Below are 13,761 nucleotides of genomic sequence, written 5' to 3' on the forward strand. Positions count from 1 at the left end.
TTGTGAGTGCTAAATATTAACTGGGAAATGAATATATCAGTAATGTTCATTAAGTTCTCACTTAATATTTTGATACTGTTTTAAATAATGTTTTTCTTGAATAGAAGTATATCATTGTTATGCATTTTCAAAAATAAAAGTAAAATATGACTGCCCAAATGTAAACCAGAAAACACATTGCAATTGTCATTTCTCTGAGCTAAGGATAAATCTTTATAGAAATTGTGCTGAATTAGGCTCATGAAAAGGGTTTTCCACATATCTTGAGATCTGGGAAATAGACCAATATGTTTTCAAGCTGGAAATCAAGTCATTCTTTGCAGTGATAGGATACATCTCAAGAAGCAAGTGTTTATAACTTGAATGGTAAACAAATTCTGAGTGGTTCAGTGAGCATAAAATAATTCCTCAGGAACCATCTGTAATTTGGATTGTCTAAACACTCCAGCAGGTCAAGAGCTCACATTCTATGCTGGATTTGTGAAGAAGAGTTAATCAGATACAAAGTGCTTTTTGTTTTCATGAAGCTAGTGCCAGAAGAATCAGAAAAACAGAAAAGACTCATGGGGAAACTGAAAAGAAAACCCGTGTATTTACATGTATTATTGACTATTGAGCTGAGAGTTCATGTAGGATTTCTTCAGTATGACTTAGCTGGAATATACAATAATAATAAAACCCAAACCAGTGACCCAGATATGGGTAACTTTACGTTTCATGTGAAAAAAATGTCACACAAAATCACAAGTTGACTATTCCTCCTATAAACATAAAAAATTTACTAACATCGATGAAATAAAATTGGAAGCCAAAAAGCCAAAGCCTTACAGGGTCTCTGCCTCTCCACTTACACTCGTGTTATGCTTGCTGGCATCATTTTCTACATCTGTATCATGTTGCCTCAAGATAACAACCCTGGTCCTTCACATTACTTGTTGGATGCAGTCCCTTTGGGGCTCTTCAGCCATACTGAAATCTCATTATATGGCTAGGAAAATCATTCTGGTAGTAGAGCCAGGCTGCTTTTGCTTCACGTTACTTAATAGTGATAGACTATGATTGCAGTAGTCAACAGGTGTGTGCAAGAAAGTGTTGGTCAAAGTCCCACCTCCAACTTATTTATCTTGTTACAAACACTCCCAAGACAGGCCTTATTGTGCTGAGTTGTTTTTCCCTAAAAAGCATATCATACTACCAATATATTTCTTCTTGTGATTTTTAAGTTATGTTTTCTAAAATCCCATTTTAGTGCTCCGTAAAGTAATGAAATAGTCCTAATAACTTCACTTTTCTTGGATTTTTTTCACAAGTACCTAAAATCAACTTATTCCTTTTGGGGTACCTCTTTGCCTGTTCAGAATAAATATTACCCAACATAAAATGTCTAGTTTTCATTTGTGATGTATCTATTTACTTTCTAGCAAAAAGCAAAATTACAGATATGTTGGTGTTTTGATTGCATTGTCTGTATAACATAGGACACAATTAAATGTTTTAAAAGCAAAAATAAAGCATGAGAAATGATAGTTTTCCAGCCAAATGCATTTGGGAAATATTAAATTAGGCAATATAGTCCTATGGAAGTCAATCCACTCTGATGTCAACACTTTTTTCCCCATGCTTGATTGACTTTGAATTGGGTTTCTTATATATTAATACTTTTAGGAAATTAATGTATAAAAATAGTTATTGCTATAGTAATTGGATTTTTCACTAAATTTAGTCTTACAAATTGGACTAGGTGCCATTTTTCAAGGCAATCCTACTTGGATCCATGAAAATAATGTCTTTGAAAGTCTAGAGCCAAGAATATCTTTTTGAAACTACAGCCAAGAGAAGCTTCTCTGTCTAGCCTTACCTTAAAGTGTGATTTTTATTAATAGTAACACTTTTGAAGTGCAAGAGTTGTGTGATTGGCACCTCTATGTTTGACTACCATGATGTTAGGTTTTAAAACACATAGTATAATGTCCTTTGACATTGGCTGCTTTCCAATGCACTTCTTTCACAATGCCAATGTCATCCCAGTGGGGTCATCCACATTCAGCAGTGGGGCCATTGGAAATCCTTGTCCATCACTCTGATATTTTGTCCCCAGGTCCAGTGCAATCACTCTAAGTAATTAGCAGGGGCATTTGGTTCCTTGAAGCACTGACTTGCTAATCTGTCTCCTTGTATCCTGATATTCTAGAGATTCTTCAGAGGTTTTAGATATTACATATGTTTTACTTTTAATATTTGAGAATCATTAACACCAGCATATATCAAAATTTTAAGGCTTTGGAATCTCTCCATAAAGTAAGTCATATTACCAAAATCTTATGTTTTGTTGTACAGCATGGTCTGCAGGGCCTGCTGTAATTTCAGATTACACTCCCAAAGAACTGAGACCTAAAGATGCTCTTATTTTATGATGCTTTGATTTGTATAAAATTATGTGTTTTCAGAAATGGCCAACTGAAATAAAACCTGTAAGTAATTGAATATTGAGAATGCTGTAACTTAGTAATGCTTGAACTTCAGATTTTCCTAATGGCATTTTGTACTTATAACATGACTTTAATATACTACTGCTGTCATCTCCTTGTCTGTGAATCATGCTTATGAAGTTATTTAGATAAATGTGGGCACTGCTGGAAAAACATGAGAATCCCTGCTCTAGCCTTTCTCTTGAACTTCTTACAGAGCAACTACCTTCATGTTCCTTCTTACCTTGTCAGGGGGAACTGAACTGCTGAAAGGAGAAACCATTGAGAGTGTCTGCCATAGAAGTGTACCATGGGCTGGGCTTGCCCAGCCAGCACTGAGGCTCCAAATCCTTACGCACCAGTTCTCCATGGAGGCCTCGGTGGAACATCCTGGATCCATTTGATCCTGTGTATAGGGCATTCTATGTCCATTCTTTTGTCCAGCATCTATATATTGAGTGATAATTTTGTGCAATTGGTTGTTCTAGGTACAAGGGATACATAAGAGAAGCAAGGAGCCTGCATACCTGCCCATGTATAGTTTGCTTCTTGTTGGGACAGGAGAGGCAGATAAAAATGTTAGTGTTTTGTTGTTAGTTGTGGTATTTTTTTTCTTTGTGGGTGTGTGTGTGTTTGTGTTTTGTTATTTGGTTGGTTGGTGTGGTTTGGGTTTTTCCATGTTGGAGGATCAAATCCAGGGCCCTGTACATGCTAGGCAAGTGCTCCAGCACTGAACTCTACCTCTAACCCCACACTGATGTTTTTCATATGTGGTTATAGACACTTGAGTAAAGGTTCTCCAGGAGACATGGGCATTTGTTAAGTGGGTTTTTGGAAGAAAAAGATTATAGGAAGAGGAGTCAATTGGTCCAAAGGCCACTTGCCAGTTCATACATAAAATGTTGCATTGTTCAATGGTCAGATCAAAGAACTCATGTCACCTAGAAGCAAGTGGGATAGGGACATTAGGAAGCATGGTGGAATGCTCCATCTAGATTTTTTATTCCAGGTGGAAAGAGGTTCCCCAGAGAACTTAGAAGTTTAGTGATGGGACCTCAACACCTATCATGAAAGTAGGTCTCTGCTAGTATGTCAAGAACAGAGTGTGGTTCTGTATTCAAGATGTTTAATTTCATAAACCAACCCAAGGTTTTTAGATCATACCCATTCCATACCATTATTGACAGTGGAGTTTCACTTAGATGAATCATGTGCTATTTTATTTTATTTTATTTATTTATTTTTTTCTTTTATTATTCATATGTGCATACAAGGCTTGGTTCATTTCTCCCCCCTGCCCCCACCCCCTCCCTTACCACCCGCTCCGCCCCCTCCCGCTCCCCCCCCTCAATACCCAGCAGAAACTATTTTGCCCTTATCTCTAATTTTGTTGTAGAGAGAGTATAAGCAATAATAGGAAGGAACAAGGGGTTTTGCTGGTTGAGATAAGGATAGCTATACAGGGCATTGACTCACATTGATTTCCTGTGCGTGGGTGTTACCTTCTAGGTTAATTCTTTTTGATCTAACCTTTTCTCTAGTTCCTGGTCCCCTTTTCCTATTGGCCTCAGTTGCTTTTAAGGTATCTGCTTTAGTTTCTCTGCATTAAGGGCAACAAATGCTAGCTAGTTTTTTAGGTGTCTTACCTATCCTCACTCCTCCCTTGTGTGCTCTCGCTTTTATCATGTGCTCATAGTCCAATCCCCTTGTTGTGTTTGCCCTTGATCTAATGTCCACATATGAGGGAGATCATGTGCTATTTTAAATCTATCCTTGGGCTGTGTATGGGTCCAGAGGTTTTAAAAATGAATACATTTCCTGACAAGGGAATTGATGGCTTTTATGATTAATATTTACTGAATTCCAACAGCTCTAAATGTAAATGTGCACAGATTGTTGTGCTTTAGGTATATATTTTTCAGAATTATGAGAAAGAGAAACAAAGAAACCATGAGAAGTGGATAACTGGAGGGCACTTAACTTGACAATTTCAGTAACAGGAGAGGCCAGGCTCAAATCCAAGTCATAAAGTCACAGTCTTGGTGTGCCGCTTAATATCTTTGGGTCTTTGAAAAGTTATTTAGCCAATACCCTCATCCAAATTTTATAGTAATGGTATGTATTAAATAAAGTTAGAGATACCTAAATGGCTAGCATATCACAAGTTTGATAAATTACTATCATTTTATATTAGAGTTTGAAACTAATTTGTCCTAAAGCAACAATGGTAATTTGTGCATCAATGGTAGTGTAAAACTCTTACTTTTGTGTCCCAGTGTTTGTACTGGGCTAAATAATACCTCCCCTCCCCCATTCAAATTTACCTGTAATCTCAGATCTTATTGGAAAATAGGATCTCCACAGATATAATTAGTTAAGATATGGTCATTACTGGACTATCATGAGTCCTAATCTAAAAGTCAGTGTTCTTACAAGAGAATAATTGGGCAAAAAGAGAAAAACAGAGAAAAGACTGATTCTTCTGCAATTTCCAGAAGGAATTACCTGTCAACACCTTGATTTCAGATTTATAGTCTCCAGAGCTATAAGACTACATTTTTGTCATTAAAGCCACTCAGTTTGTGATACTTTGTCTTCACCAATTAAAAAAGAAAATGCCCAATGAACAATCAACAAGTTAGGAACCACTCTGTATTTGATCAAAGTAAGTTTGGTTTGATTATAAGTGAGCGAGTATCATGGGTCTTAATATAGGAGTTTAAAAATATTGTAACACACCTTGATGGGAATCTCAAAGATTAAGCTATTTCCCCTAATTTGGGGTTGATGTCAGTGAAATAAGAATGAGAAAGACAACAAAATACAAAATATAACAAAAAATGTAGCTACATGATAGGACTGAAGTTACCTTCCATCTCTTGGTTTAGTGGTTTATGGTAGAAAAGAATTGGACTTGCCTATATTTGACATGAGCAGCAATGCAAATATCCATATTAGTATGAAAATGAAAAAATACACTTAATACCCACTAAGAAGTAAAGGCAGAGAGGAATATTGGAAAATACTTATAAATGAGTAAAATATTTATTTCTTTGTGACTGCAAATGCACACAGTGAGTTTCAACTCAAGTGTGACTAGTTTTGAAACTGGCGTGCATGGCCACTAACAGTAACGGGGAAGATGTCTGTTCTCAGGATTACTAGGGTGACATTTTACTCAAGTCACATATACATCACAATTGTTTCAAGTTCCAACTCATTTGAGTTTTGTTTGATTTGAACAAAGAAGTAGTCTCACATTCCCTGACAATTTGTTTATAATTGACATGACAATGTCATATTCTCTAGTGTGTCACAGAAATACATAAGAATATGAATACAAACATATGAAAAAGCCCTCAGGTGATTGTTAATTTTTGGTGCTGTGTAATTAAACTAGTTTTTTTAAATGTTATCTTTTGCCAGTACCTAATTAACGGAGCCATCTGCTGAAAGAGCAGTGGCCCATCTGCCTAGAATGTTGTTCTCTTCACTTCTGTGAAAAGTGTCTGCCATTGCTAGTCCCTGTCTAATTAGCTTCTCTTGTAGTGAAATCTGATAATATGCAGCTTTGTTTATATATTCTGAGAACTGTGGATTTATATGTATATAAAGTACATAAGAAGAGCCAATCTCTTTTTTTCTTTCCAACACCTGATTTACTACTGAGATCACAGCCCTATAGACCATAACTGGAGCATGTCCTTTTGCAGAATGAGTTACTCTGTGTTGTCTAGTGAGACAATTGGAGTTTCCTTACATTATCAATGTTTCTGCAGTCCTAAATGAGGTTTTCTATAAGTGTCTTGTGCTTCTATATAGATCTGATTGTAGCATTGTCACTTCCTAAAATTTGGTGATGTTGTAAATCCAGCTGTATCACTGGATCCCAGATGAGATAGCATGTGGCCACTACAAACCTGAAAATGAGGGCTGTTGAATCCCTGGGTTTCACATGTTGTTGTATAGGTTGATGAAATAAGCTTACATTTTATTGTAAATTAATGTCTGATGTGTACAAATGTCATCTATATGCCTGTTTTTCTTCCATAAATCATTCTCAACCAGAGTGTCTTGTACGTGGTAGATACTTAATGGTTATGATGAGATGAAAGAGATATGGAAGCATGGGGGTAAAGCAAAGCTTCTACAAACTGTGCGGCAGCACAGATTTTCTTTTCATGTCCTTACAGGAAGAAAATGAGCTACAAACAGAAGTATCTTGCTTTTCAAATATAGATGTTTCATTGCTTCATTGAATATCCAATTATCCACCATATTACTGGTGTATGTCTGCAGCTGAAATGTAAAAGGAACACTCAGTGTAGAATAGAATGGAGAATTAGTGTTCCTTTTGTATTCTGGGCTTTAATGCTATAGGAAAAGACAACAGATGATAAAAATTGAAGATTTTAAAAAAGAAGAGATAAGAAATGAGACTGAATTGTATTGAAATCTGAAATGTAGAGTGCCTTAGCATTTGTTTTGACTGCTGTAAAGATAGGTTTGGGTGGGTAGACAAGTGGCTGAAATGAATTTGAAGACAAACATGAAGATAGCTTCTCAAATCAATACTAGATTTTGTCTCAAAATAATGCTGTATGTAATAATAACAAGTTTCACTAAAACTAGTAAAAGAAGGCTTCTTTAAAAGGTCTCTCGTTGACTTGAATAGATGCACTACAGTAATGGAAGTTAGGACCAGATTTAAAAGAAGCTAAGCTCAAAAGGATGAATAACTTTGAGAAATAAGATCTAATGCAACAAACTTGTGTTGATATCTGCATTTGTCTCTTAAGGAAGCATTATTTTTTTCCCATTGCTGTCAAGTCATCCAGAAAAGACAAACACTATGTGGAACTCTCAAGTCTAATGTACTTTGGAAAGGTCACCAACTCTCACTTCATTCCCCTTACTGTTCCATAGTATCTAATAATATGTGTCCTCTCTTGTTACTACCTTCCATAGGTAAAGTTCCATTCTTAATATAAAATTTCCCTTTATCTTGTCTTTTATTTGGGTAGAAATCAAACTTACAGAAAACTTATATAACCATGGTCTTTGATTAATTCTGGATTTGAATATTATTGGCATAGTAGCAATACCATAATGAAAATGCTTTATAAAATGAACTTCTCTACTTTTAATAACTGTCTTCAGAAAAATTTATAAGATTTGTCCTATTTTCTATTGGTCTAATAAACTTGTGAGAGCAGTTGCTATTTCTCTGTACTCTGGATAAAGTAATGAAATATTTATGAAAATTCTCACATTCCTTTTTCTATTACTTTGCTCTCCCACCCCTTGGCTAATATTTATCCTCAAAATGCAAAGGCCACTTGAGCACGAGGTAGAATTAGGAAGCTGTTTGTTTGCCATGCAGCAGCAGGAGCTAATCAATTTTGATGACATTTGATAAATATTCTTCTCCCTTAATCCTGGGACTAACCCTGCTCCTCAAAACTCTTATGTTTACTGAAGAGACTATTAATATTCAACTTTTAACAAAATCACAGAACAATGAGGCCATGTGAATGCTTCTTTATTTTTAAAATAAGTTTATATTCACTGTACAGGGGGATCCATTGTGATAATTCTTGAATGCTTCTCTAAAGTATTTGACAATATAGTTTCACTCATAATTATACAAAACTATTTCCTTGTTATGATATATAACACTAGACCCTCTGGTAATATAAAATAAAGTTATAATGAGGTCCACTCTGCTGATAGAACTTTTCATAGTGTATCAATCCTGTTTTAAGTTTAAATGAAGGCAAAGTTCTGGATGTCTTTAAATAAAAACAAGAGTGAGCTTTTATAAAGAGATCTAAGAAAGGAATATATTAGAGATCAAATCAGATTACCACAAAGTTTGTTTCATTAACTTTATTTGTGTGTTGTTCCTGGGGATATGTAGGCACCACACTGTATGTGAAGCACCCGCCTCTATCTTCAATTTTTATGGAATTTCATCCTGGATGGAATTCAAGGCTGCTGTTTGCATCAGAGGTTGATAAGTTATAACTTCACTGTTACCATCGGCACTAAGCACAGGAAAACATCACAGAAAAGATTGAGAAATTCTCTTATCAGCTGTTGATGCTTTCAAAAATCTCTAAGTCTGCACAAGGGAAAACAGTTACAGTCTTGTTTTTATTTTAAAGACACTGAAGTGGTTCACTCTGGAATACTTATCTTATCCCTCATGTTTGCCAAGGAAGATAAGTTACCCAAGATGCAGTGTGTTATGAGTCAATCTCTGTTATATAACATTCTTTGGAGACAGCAGATAGGACATATGGTGTTAGCCTAACTTTATTATTCTCCCAAGTTTTGGGGAATTAGAAAAAAAATCTTACTGCCAATAAGGGTAAAACAAGTGTTTTCTATTACAGTTTGAATGGGTTTCATAATAGCATCTTCATAGACGAATGGGGGTCATATTCACCCCACCACCCTTTCTGTTTACTCCCTCTTCACCGGTTTGTCCCAAACAATTCCTCTCTCGTGTTCATGTCCCTTCCTTTTTTTAGATGCAGATTCCACATATGAGATAAAACATGAATGTTTCTCTGAGTGGCTTATTTTGCTTAATGTGATGGTCTAGAATTCTATCCATTTTCCTGCAAATGACACAATTTCCTATTTCTTTATGAATAGATAATACTCCATGGTATATATAAACCACATTGTACATATAAACCACATTCATGTATTAATGGGCACATATACTGATTCCATAGCTTGGCTATTGTGAATTTTGTCACAATAAATATGCATGTGTAGATATCTCTGTTATGTGCTCAGTTGCATCTCTTTGGGTCTATGCCTAGGAGTGGTATAGTTCTATTTTGGGTTTCTTGAGTTACCCCCATACTGACTTCCATCAGTATCTTTGCACTAGTTTACATTCCCACCAACAGTGTATAAGGGTTCCTTTGTCCACTTTGTCCTCACCAGGATTTGTTTATTTCTTGATAAAAGCCATTTTGATTAAAGACAGTATTTTTCTCCATATAACTTGACATTAGTTTATATTTGGTTTAGTTCAGTTTATTATTTGACAAACTAGTGAACTGCCACTCACTGAGATGTTTTCTGATAATGACTTAACTGGAGCACACCTGAGATTCTGCAGAAATTCATTTTTAAGAGTATGACTGAAAATAATTGCAATAGCAGATGAGGAAAAATTACCCTGTACATTTCACACACCATACAATAATAGAAAAAGAAAACAACTCAGATGCTTAAAGTTGGTCAAAATTATTAATCTTAGTAGATTAGCATGTGAATAACCTTTCTTCCTGGAAAGCAAGTGCCATCTGTTATCTCAACTAAGTATGCATTCCTTTTGTGATTGCAGATGTGAAAATACATATATTAAATTGGTCGACATGAGTTAGTCTTGGAAGGTCTGAGAAAAATTAATCAAAAGGCCTAGCTCTAAATATTTAGTCAAGGCTAATAAGAGGAAGAAAATTGCTGGTATTGGGAGGAAATAGTAGTTGTATTTTCGCATGAGCTATTTGTTTATTGACTGTCCTGTATTGCCATATTTGGTAATTAGGATATGCAGAGCCATTCTCACTTGTTTCTGTGCATATTGAAGAATGTCATACTGTTACAATAACTGCTACAGGCTTGAATGAACATTCAGATCATTTTTATCTGTGGTCTCTTCTTTCAGCCTCTGTTGGTTCTGTCCCATGACTTTCCTGAAGTAATCCTTTGTGAACAGTGCTGGTGCTCACTGTACCTGACTTTCTAACAGTGACTAAATATACATGCCCCATTATTAGCATTAAGAAGGAAATACTCAGAGTTTGAATCCTATAAATGCCTTGGTTTTAAAGCCAAATGTAAGTCTATGACTGGACTTCTGTATTCGGTGTAAATTCTGTGTCTGTATGACAGTGTTGGTGCCAGGGTGTACCCATCAGGCCTGATCTAGTTATCAGTGCCTTCTTTGTCTCTCTTTTTTTTTTTCCTTTTTCTCAGTCAAAACCATAATAGTTTCTGTTGCTTTGGTGTTTTCTGCAGGCTGTGGAGTGGGAGTGTGATGAAGCTACCAAGAAGGCTTGTTACAGCAAGGGCAAATCAGAGGTAAGAGGGATACAACCATGCATAGACACCCCACCCTGTGTTGATTACTGACCATATGATGCCCTGTTCAGTACAAAAAAAAACAAAAAAGAAAAGAAAACAAGCATACAGAAATGATCACGTTTTTAACACTAAATGAAAGTAACCAGAACAACCAATCATTTTCACAGAAGAAAAGAATGTAAGATCAGATCTCATTTGCATTTTTAGTCATTAGAATAAATTATGGAATTAATTATGACATTGTCTGAAACAAAATGGATACGAATTTTAAAAATAATATTTTAGAGCTGGAGGTAAAGCTCAAGTGCTAGAGCTCCTGTCTTGCAATCATGAAGCATTAGGTTCAAACTCTACAACTGCCAAAATAATAACAATAAATATTTTAATTTCTTTCTTTCATATATTTAGGTAATTCCAGAAAGAGTTAGATTACAAACATATATTTTTGTGATCCTGAGGATTGAGATCTTGTACATGCTAGGCAAATAGTCTACACTGAGACAGATCACCAGCCCAATAAAATTGCAACATCAAAAATAATTTGTGATCATGTTTTATGATTTACCCTTGAAATAAACACTTCCCATGGGAAGAGCACTGTTTGGCTGAGGGTGAAAATTCATTGTTGACATTCTTATAGGCCTACTTTCTTTCATGCAACTGTTGGGCCCACTAATAGACAGGAGTCTGGTTTTCAAAGAAGTCTATGTGACTTTGGGTCAATCGCCTTTGAGTCTCTAGAAGAAATTCCCCTACAACCAGTGTGCAGGCTGATTAAGCCTTGTTCTGTTAGTGACCTTACTTTCCTGACTGTGGGCCTTTTCAGTGGTGACTTGCATTTTGGTTTACAGAAGGTAGCAGGTACATACAGAGTAGCACAAGGGCTTGCTGCCCAGTGTTGGCCCATGTAAGAATTGTTAGCAAATCTTCCTCCTACTTTGTTTGTTTACAGAAGAATGTGATGTACTTTACTTTACTCAGTTCCACTGCCTGCTTCCTTGACCTTTAACTGAACAATTTTGAGGATTAGATATTTAGACAGGTCTTAGCAACCTTAATCACTGAATTTCCCAAAACTCATTTAAAGCAGTAGGAAGTGAGTTTTATAAATCATGTAGAAAAGCTTGAGTGATGTACTTTTTAACTGGCATTTGTCACAACACTCATATCTCCCCTCACCAGTTGTGGCATGGGGAACAGGTGCTGTTCTTTCCACAAGGAAAACTATACCCTTGATTCACTGAAGGGACCAACCAGCACTATGCTTTATGGAGTTTTCCTACAACAAGGAAGGAAGTCGAATATAACAAATGTTGTCAAATATCATCACTTTACATTTCATATAATTTTGATTTAATGGGTTAAGAGAAAAGGAAAATCTTGGTAATTATAAATTGATTCAAACTATGTGGGTTGGATTTTCTTAAGACTAACATGGCAAGACAAATTAAAATTAATTTTTAGCACCATATACTCTGAGAAAGATAAATCACATTTTCTTCTAGGTTGCATTAAGTATATTGATATTCACCTAAAGTTCTAAATAGCCTCTGTTCCATTGAAATAGAATTTGGTTTACAAAGAGCTGGGTGTGGTGGCTCATCCATAGGACCCCATGGATGAGCAGGAGAATTGCTGGAGTCCAGCAACGTAATGATATCCCATTTCTATTCAATGGGAATTCACATGAACAAAATGAGCTGGTAGCTTCTAAAACATCCTGGAGTAGAAAGCCCTGCAGCCTGGTCCATGGTGGGTGAGAGAGGCTCTTCATCCTTCTTGGCAACTCATCTTTTCTTATTTCACTTCTTTGCTTTCTTAAAATGGTCACTGCATCAGTGACTGCAAAGATAGAGAAAGGAAGGAAATAAGGCAGCCCTGGAAAAGGAGAAAGTACACAAATCTCAGCCAGTTGAATGGCTGGAATTTAGAATTCAAACAATATAAACTTCCCTTTTTTGAAGATTCTAAAGAGCAAAATCAGATAACATTTTCAGTCGATTTGACTGGAATGCAATATCTTTTTGAAGGTTTGGATTTGGAACCTTTCTTTGTGGTGATGAGTTTAAAAGGAGAATTTAAGCATTTTGTATTTTTGCTTGTATTCTAGTATTTTGATAACATACACAGAATTATAAAGGTTCCCTTCTCCCCGAAATAAAAAGAATAATTCAAAATGTGACATCTCAAAAATTCGAAAAATCCCAGCCATTTAAACTGAACTCATTGCATTCCTGCCCACCAAGAAGCAATCTGTGCTATACTACATAATGCATTCTACTGAGGAACAGTAAGAAAACAATGCGTGGGGGAAGGTGGCCAGGACTGCAGGAGGGACGCGGACCGTGCCCACGTACATCTTGGATGAGAACATTCCTCAAATGACTGTAGAGCTCTGGGCAATAAAGATGACAACTCTCATCCTGGTAGCTGGTGTTCCTGGGCTAGTAGTCATCATTTCATGGGGAATGTGTGAAATTTACGATATAGGGACTTAGGGTCAAGAAAACTGATCAAATCTTTTTTGATTTAGGAAGAGCTTGAAAAGAAGGTAGCTACCAAGACTGCCATTTCTGTATGAGTTTGAGTTCTAATTGGCTTATAAAATGTTCCAACTCACTGTGTCTCCAGTGGCTTAAACATGACATGTTACAGGGGAAAAGGATCTGTTTCTATGGATGCAAATCTTATTATAATAAGATCTTTTGCATTTAGTTCTTTTTGGAATAGCATTATAGAAATCAAACTCTAGAACTATTTGAATGTATTTCACACAAATATTATTTTAGACACAAACAGTCAATTGTCTCACCAGCTAACAAGAGTTGCTTGTCTGTTTCTGGTTCTTACATCTGGAACAAAGTTCCTCCTACCACGGCATTTAGAAACTTTACAAAGGAAACACAACTGATTATTAAGTGAATGAAAGACTTGCTTTGTGCTTTTATAACACTTTATAATTTTCAAAAGGCTCTTATTCATGATCTCATTTCAGGAGTTTTGATACAAAGTTCTTAGAATTATTTTACCAGTTAGTGGGGGAGTTCCAATTAGAATCCGGAGTTCTATGTATTGTCTCCCTGCTATATCCTGTGGTCCTACTTCCCAAGTTGCCAAATTATGCTAGTGAAGTTGCAAACTCCTTGTGGCTAACAAAAGAAATGACAGGACATCTCCTTGC

At 36.0% G+C, this 13,761-nt stretch overlaps 1 protein-coding gene across 10 annotated transcripts in view; it reads left to right on the top strand.

The window, feature by feature from the left end:
• Sema5a (semaphorin 5A) overlaps window positions 1–13,761 on the top strand; it is a 435,987-nt gene that overhangs the window by 263,606 nt on the left and 158,620 nt on the right. For all 10 annotated transcript variants that reach the window (XM_074077743.1, XM_074077739.1, XM_074077747.1 and 7 more), the window contains one exon: window positions 10,515–10,577. In XM_074077743.1, coding sequence (XP_073933844.1) covers window positions 10,515–10,577 — 63 coding nt within the window. The remainder of the gene's footprint in view (window positions 1–10,514; window positions 10,578–13,761) is intronic.

Source organism: Castor canadensis, chromosome 6, assembly GCF_047511655.1.
Source record: "Castor canadensis chromosome 6, mCasCan1.hap1v2, whole genome shotgun sequence".
Classification (NCBI taxonomy): Eukaryota; Metazoa; Chordata; class Mammalia; order Rodentia; family Castoridae; genus Castor; species Castor canadensis.